Raw genomic sequence first — 7678 nt, 5'->3', positions numbered from 1 at the left:
GCGACTACCTGTATTCTTCTACCATGTGCTAAATCAAGTGAGTTTACCTTCAGTGGTATAAACGTACAGTCAACCTGATTATTCAGCTTATCCGGATATGTAAACGAGCTATGAATTACTAAGAGGGCCCTGACAACGAAGCAGAGCCATTATTTCGTCGGCGGCTAATCTGTTGTAAACAAACAATGTCAGAACGTTGCCATTTTTGTCGGCGGCAACGATGTGTTGACATTGAAGAAAAAATTTTATATTTTTATATTCTTTTCTCACTTATTTCCTTTATTCGGGAACTTTTTAACTTTTTACTTTTTAAAAAAATATAGGCCAAATACATTTTCTCTAGTTTCTTGCCAGCGATTTTTGGCCGATTCGGTAGGATAAAGGCAGCGGCGGCTAACATCTGAATAAAAAGGAGCGACGGCGGCGATTTACAATCGACTTGCTTCTACTTCTGTTTCCACCGATCTTGTTGATCTTTTCTTTTTTTTTTAATTTAATTTGTTTAAAGAAGTTAATGAGTAAAATTTATTAATATTTGTCGTGATAATGTAGCAACAACGTCTCTCTGGATGCCCTTATCTTAAAGAGAACATATTTACATTCCAAATTGAATATGCAATTTATTAAGGAAATTCTATAGAGCTTCTCAAGTCTTAATCCGCACCAAAGGCCAAAGCCATCGGACAAAATAGTGAGATCAAAAGAATGCGTGAAATTCCTACCAAACAAACAAATCCTCTTAACACCAATGGAGCATACACTGTGGGACCAAGCATCAGCAATTCGTCCAACGTGGAGGCCGTAAACGAACAATATCAACAATATAAACATCTAATGCAACAACGTCAATGCCCCCAAGAAAGTAATTATCAACAATGGAAGCGAATGGAAATCAGTTCCATATGCCCCGGTGGCAGTGCATCATCTCATTGTACCATAAGCTATTTGGAAATATGTTCCACAGCCTTATCCATAATAATGAGAGCAATGACTGTGTGTATAAATATTAAATTGGCTGTTGATTATCAACGTCAAGGACATCAAGATTACTTTATATGGACCGTTATATGCATTGTAACCCCAATGATTATAACAATGCTCATACATGCAAATATGTAAGTAGTTTTAGCTTGAAGTACATGGAATTTCTAGTTACGAATACATTTTTCCTCGGCCTCCTTTCCATGCAGGTGTTATCAAGATGGCAAATTTAGCAATGGGTGTGGTCAAATTTTACAGACACTGTTTTTAGTTTTGGTATCGTCATTTTTCTTTCGCTATTGGAAGTCGTTTGTCTATGCCATAAAATGTAAAAAGGCTCAACTGGTTGGTGATAAACAGGCTCAACTGAAGTGAGTTTTTTTGGTCATTCAAGAAATGATGTCCCTTTAAACATGCAATTTATTTCATTTAGATATTACAAATTAAATATTCGTGAAGAGAGTGATGTTGCATTTATACGCCTGTTTGAGTGTTTTCTCGAGGCAGCACCCCAAAAAATTCTGCTCATATCAATTATTTTGGCCCACAGAGATAAAATGTCAAGTGAGTTAACATGTCCCTCTACCAGTCGATTTTAAAATATTAAAATAATACTAATTGTTTTTATATTAGATGCTCAAATCATTGCCATAATTTCATATTTTGGCAGTATGGCCTGGTCTCTATCCGTTTACCATCGTTACAATCGTTATTCGCAGAGTGATAAATACAATATAAGTACAAATGGTGTTATATTACAACTTTGTTGGCATTTTTGTATATCAGGTGAGCTATTCCAGATTTATTATTAAGTGGATTTTCAAAACATATCATCTGCTGTGTTCCAACCTCCCTTCTTTTGAAATTACTGCCAAATGGGTAATGCTAGGAACACAATTGGAGCGAACGACGAATTTCGCCCTACGCGGCGACAAAATAAGCCGCGAAAATTCGTCGTATGGAACACAATACCGACGAAATTATAAAACAGCTGATGAAGTTGTTTACTTTTTGCTCATTTGTTGACTACAATGAATTATACAAGAACACATAATTCTTTACGTTCTCTATTATAATTTCACTTATGTCCATCTTCTCTATTATAAATTCACTGATATCCATATTCACTCAGGCGCAAGTACACAAATAAATAAACAAATTAATTATGTTTTTTTTATACGAGTAACAGATAGTAGAGTGACCATAACAAATTTTAAAGTAAAAAGTAACTTTATTTACTAAAACACATAAATTCGTACAAGTATGGCCACCTTGTACTGTTTTGTTCGCCGGTCGCCGGCGTATGAAATAGAAATAAAGCTAATTGAGTTCGCGGCGACCGACGAAATTTTCGCCGGTGCCGTGATTGTGTGCACTTCCATATACACATATGTGTTTTATTTTTGACGACGAACATACGCCGCGAAAAAATTCGTCGTTCGCTCCAATTGTGTTCCTAGCATAAGGCTGTTACACGTAATGTGGAATTAAGTAAATATTTTAAACATTGGACAGGGAAGTGTGCAGGCAGGCTACCCGAGTTGGTTACTATTCCTGTGTGCGTCCCTGACACCGAATATTATCACCAGCGACGAAATAATACATATACCACTAATTTATAGGGTATTACCATCACTCATAGTGCTCAATCATGTCACATCTATACTACTTAAGAAATTCCTAACGATGGCATTAATTTTCATACATTCTTTATTTGAATATTTATTTGTATTTTCATATTCCAATATAGTTACTTATGTTCTTTTCTTTCTTTGTTCATCTATTTCAGCCTCCCGTACCTTATGCATTGCATTTGTTGCCAGTGTATTTCCCCTGTGGACGTTATTGACCTGTCTAATACATGCTCTAGTCTTTGGTCTCGTAACATTTTTAGTTGATCGCCCAAAATTTGCCCGCTCACAGTTGGGTAATTTCTTCTTCTGTCTAATATTGGGTGTTGTATATATTTTTACATACATTTCGGTACGTGATGCACCCACACGTTATAAATACTTGTTTTATTATATGTTTTGTTCTATGGAAAATGTGATCTGTATTGCAATATTTGTATTATTTGCCTCACCCGATTTAATATCAATTGGATATCTATTTTATCCATTATGTGCAATGGGTTTTTCATTTTATTATATTGGCATTGTATTTATGATAATATATTATTTATATTTTCATCCACGCATTACGGCACGAACATCGAAACGTATTATAAATAATAATTGAGTTCAGATTATTACAAAGTCACAAATGTTTTTGATATTGCAATAAAATTTAGTGATATATATAGGCTCTGAATATCCACCGGATTGAGAGGTGTTCAAAAATGTATGTAAATGCATGTGTATTTTTTAGTAATATCTTTAAGATCCTGAGTGAATTTATGATAAAAAATAAATTAAGGAGCATTTGCCCTAAAAATATATTTTCAGGGTACAGTAACCTCCCGAAGAATATATGAACTTACAATGAAAAACAAAATAGGTAACGACAAATGTAGACATAAAACGGCAATATTTAGCATTATTGTTAAACAAGGTTTTTATATTTGAAAAAAAAATGGAAAATAAAATAAAAACGATATTTTTTACAATAACTATATAAAGGTCTTTTTCTATGTAGTTATTTATCATTAAAAAACTCATTAATGCAACTCTGGAGAAATTCTGATGCTTTCTCTCTACCTATATAGTTATAATATATAATAACTAGTTCCATCAACTTTCCCAAAGTTGACGACATTTTTTGCTTTCATTTAATAAAATGTAAAAATTATGGCGTTTGACTTTGTTGCAGTTTTTTATCTTGTATGGAGTTTACTTGTCGTTTTACAGTCGTATTTAAGTTTCAAGAAGTAGCAAACATGAGTAACGTTAAGGTGTTATTTCAATACCTCCCTTTGCGAAATGAACTAAATTGAAATACAATAGCTCTTTTCTTACAACGTTTTAAAATTTATTTATTTTTTGTTTTTTGCTTTCACTGAATAGTGGTTGTGGTACAAGCTAAAATAAATCGTCTAGAAACATATTTGATATTTTTTTAAAATTAATATTTTAAGATACCATTAAAAAATCTCTTGAAAGAGAAAATAAACAAAAATCCTTATAATATAAACTAGGAAAAAAAGAATGATATACACAACTTAAAATGAACTAAAAAGATTTGTAGTTTTTGTTGTTGTCATTTAAATTAAACTATTAACGAAATATCTTAAATATAGAAACATTGTGTATTTCCTTGCTTTTTCAATTCATACAATATTATGTATATTTTTAGTTTTGTTTGTCAAAATTAACAACAATTAACAATTATCCCATGGGAGTAAAAATATTGCAGAGCGCTCTTTTCGAAAACTTATTGCAAACGCATTGTTTGATTGTGAAACCATGAAATATTTTTAATTAAAAAACAAATAGGGACCACAGAGTATTTGGTTATTCGGACATAACATTTAAATGTTTTAAATGTACTGAAATATAATTTGTTTTTGAATTGCAATCTGTTGTTAACTATTTTAGGTTTATATTTAAAAATGAAATATGTATATGGCCTTTTTGTTATTACCTAAGAGTTCGAAGAATGTAGGAAATTGAATAACGGATATTTGTCATGGGAGTCACTATAAACAAATTTCAAGATAAGGAAAGACAAAGGAAATCTGTAAATACTTTAGATACTACATTTTTCCAGATACTACATTTTTCTTGATATCATAAAGGAAAAATTGGTTATTGTCGTAACAGTGTTACATTCTTGCAGGTTCTGGAACAGAGCAAAGTTCAAAGAAAAAGGTTCTTTTTTTATAAATTACATTATTATTTGTATGTGTAGGAAATTTTGGGATTTTCCAGCAGAGTTTTTTTTAATTATATGGCATTTTAGAAGTGGTATAGCCGTGAACCTCATAAGGCTCTAGTAAAATATTTACGACTATTTTTGTAAACAAATTAATTCAAAAGCCTCAATCCATCTGTGACCAAACGTTTAAAATTTTCTGATATGATGAAAAACTGTACCCATAAATTCTTTTTTTTAGATACCTATATAAATATTTTACAGTTATAAAGTTATGAACTCCTAAAGTATATAAGTTTTCAGGAGATAGTCTTTCTAGACTTTTTTAATATGTTATTAAATATAGAATATGGTTATTGGGAGTTTTTCTTCAATTCATCAAAAAGACACCCATAGCATAACTTCAATTTAAGGAATACTTGTAAAACAATTTTATATTTTTTTCAGAAGGAAACAATGACTAAATTGCCCCATGTCCCAATGTTGCGCTTTTCACTTTCCATACATTCTTCCTTACACAGATAGGAACTAATTTTTTTCGATTATAAAAATCAATGTGAATTTGGTACTGATGCTGCTGATGTAACCGACGCCGGCGGCTCAGCATTAGCATGTTGCCCCTCGTCATGCTCTTTTTGCTGCTGTTGCTCTTGTTGTTGCTGTAGTTTAAGCCTTTTCTTTGCCTGAATATCAGCCAACGTTTGTTCTATGGAACGAACATCCTTCTTATTTTTACTCGGCACGAAACCATAGGTAGCATTTGTTTCAGTCTTTCGGGCAGCCTCCAAGGCTGCCTCTTGACCAATAAGATGAGCATACTTGTCTTTATAATTAAATGTAGGTTTAATCTCGGTTTCTTTGGAGGCGTTATTTCGACCAGTACTATTGGGGCTATTGCTGTTGTTGTTAGTTGTTTGGCTAGCAGATGTGGATGGTGGAGAATTTTGTACGGAAGCACGAGCCAGTCTTTTTTGTTCTTCTATCTCTTTTTGTTTTTGCCGCCTTTCGGCATACTCTTTGGCCACTTCTTCATTCCAACCATCACCATTTCGACGTGCTGCTATCTCATCTTCTGTCGGAGCATTTTCTTTTTTATAGACCACCGAATAGCGATCAACATCTTCACAGCCAAAACTCATGCATATGAATCCACCATATTCCGCCACCTCATGTATTATGGAACGATGTACCTTATCCAAAGGTTGAAACTCAATATGAGGACGATCGTCTTTTGCAAATCTACCCACTCGTTCCTCAACGAATTTTCTGAATCGCAATAGCTCTTCTTTTTGTTTGTTTTTTATGCGTTCTGCCATTTCTTTTTGGCGTTTAAGTAATTTCTTTTGTTCTTCATTGGCCGTGGGTGGCTTGTCCATTGCATTTAGTATGGATCCTAGCAAATCCATCTTTTATGTTGATTGATTTGTGTGTTATGTCGCCAGGCAAAAAAATTGTGATTTCCCGTTTGAAGTGACGGTCGACTCTGTTTTGGAGAAGGGTTAGTCTCCTATGAGTCTGGAATATACCTCCGCTGAATATTTTATTGCAGTTTTGATCACAATATATATAAATATTGGAATTTTATATATTTTTGATTTTTTTGCACCATAAAAGTTTAATAGAATAAATGAAATGTATTAAACAAGGTAGATCTACCTTGGTATTAAAATAGCAATGATTAGCAGACAACGAAGCGGAATGATATTTTTTCGGCGGCGACGACTGTAGACCAATCGACGGCGGCGTGTTGTTTATTCCGTGTACTCTGTACAAAGAACTAATACAAGAGGCAACCGCCGAATAGGACAATGTGTAGAAAGTGGAAGAGGCAACATGCCGCAAAAGCTGTTTGCTTACCTGTGAATAAAAAACAAAATGTATGAGTTCACCTAATGAACGAAGGGACGAGTGTCTAAGAAGAAACCGAACAAGAAAATGTTATAGATATTTTTTAACCATTTTGTTAATCAATTTTTTCCTACGTATTCGATTGGGGGCTAATATATATCACATTAACTCGCTTCCACCACTGGTGGCTATGTTTAGTAGTTCACAATCAAGGTTCAATTCAATAATTCACTGGTGAAAGTGATGGAACTAGTCATACAAAGTCGTTACTTTCTGTTGACAGATTTGAGATTTTATTTATTTCAATTCATTCATGTAATAAAAGCCTTTAAGGCCAAAAAAATTACATTATAATAAGTTCTGAGCAAACTAAAATTATTAAAAATATAATCAATAAATTCATAAAACTAGAAAAAAGCTTAGTTTAAATTCATGTCAATTCGGGTTACGTAAAAATGTGCGATTACCGAGCAAGAAACATTATACGATGCTTCAATGTAAACATAGCCTATTTGATAATGTGAATAATTAAACGAAAAATTCGAATATAAGAAAATTGCATTTATGCAAGAGGATCTTTACATAAAACAAAAACAACAAACATTTGCAAAGTTAAATGGGTAATAGTACATTTATATTTTTTTTATTGGATTTACGAAATTGCATATTCAATAAATAAATTATCATAAATGAGTTTAGCCCATGGTAGAAGAATACAGGTAGTCGGATCGACAAGCTGGTGGGACAATGAACTGTCAAATCAATTTTAAAATTTTAAATTTTTGAATGTAATAAATAATACAATTTAATTTTACAAATATGTAAAAATGGTTAAACAAATGCATATCATAAAAACCTCCGATTCGCATTGTATAAGAAAACATATACAAATCTACTTATTTTAAAAAAAAATAGAATTTTTTGACATATCAAGAGTTGATGCATCTTCTACCATGGTTTAACCTGAAATGTCAAAACAGTAATATGTTTTTTACTAGTTTTATCAATATCAATCGAAGAATTTACATCTGCAACATAA

At 32.5% G+C, this 7678-nt stretch overlaps 2 protein-coding genes across 2 annotated transcripts; one reads left to right on the top strand and one right to left on the bottom strand.

Moving 5' to 3' along the window:
• The first annotated feature begins 313 nt into the window (after positions 1-313).
• LOC101897299 (XK-related protein 4) lies at positions 314-3589 on the top strand. Its single transcript, XM_005185858.4, has 5 exons — positions 314-1115; positions 1191-1352; positions 1415-1545; positions 1615-1767; positions 2771-3589. The coding sequence occupies exons 1-5, from the start codon at positions 706-708 to the stop codon at positions 3217-3219; spliced, it is 1305 nt and encodes a 434-aa protein (XP_005185915.2). The 5' UTR covers positions 314-705; the 3' UTR covers positions 3220-3589.
• A 335-nt stretch (positions 3590-3924) lies between these two features.
• LOC101897116 (sperm-associated antigen 7 homolog) lies at positions 3925-6441 on the bottom strand. Its single transcript, XM_005185857.4, has one exon. It carries the CDS (start codon positions 6195-6197, stop codon positions 5343-5345), a length of 855 nt encoding a protein of 284 aa, XP_005185914.2. The 5' UTR covers positions 6198-6441; the 3' UTR covers positions 3925-5342.
• Positions 6442-7678: the final 1237 nt, after the last annotated feature.

The sequence above is a fragment of the Musca domestica genome, unplaced genomic scaffold (assembly GCF_030504385.1).
Source record: "Musca domestica strain aabys unplaced genomic scaffold, Musca_domestica.polishedcontigs.V.1.1 44, whole genome shotgun sequence".
NCBI classification, from domain to species: Eukaryota; Metazoa; Arthropoda; class Insecta; order Diptera; family Muscidae; genus Musca; species Musca domestica.
This window is presented reverse-complemented; position numbering and strand designations above follow the sequence as displayed.

Bases quoted from the DNA above. Each gene is read 5' to 3' on its own strand.
- LOC101897299 (XM_005185858.4), top strand. From the start codon at position 706: ATGCGTGAAATTCCTACCAAACAAACAAATCCTCTTAACACCAATGGA. The intron at 1,116-1,190 runs GTAAGTAGTTTT...CTTTCCATGCAG, and splicing joins ATGCTCATACATGCAAATAT to GTGTTATCAAGATGGCAAAT. The intron at 1,546-1,614 runs GTGAGTTAACAT...TTTTTATATTAG, and splicing joins CCACAGAGATAAAATGTCAA to ATGCTCAAATCATTGCCATA.
- LOC101897116 (XM_005185857.4), bottom strand. From the start codon at position 6,197: ATGGATTTGCTAGGATCCATACTAAATGCAATGGACAAGCCACCCACG.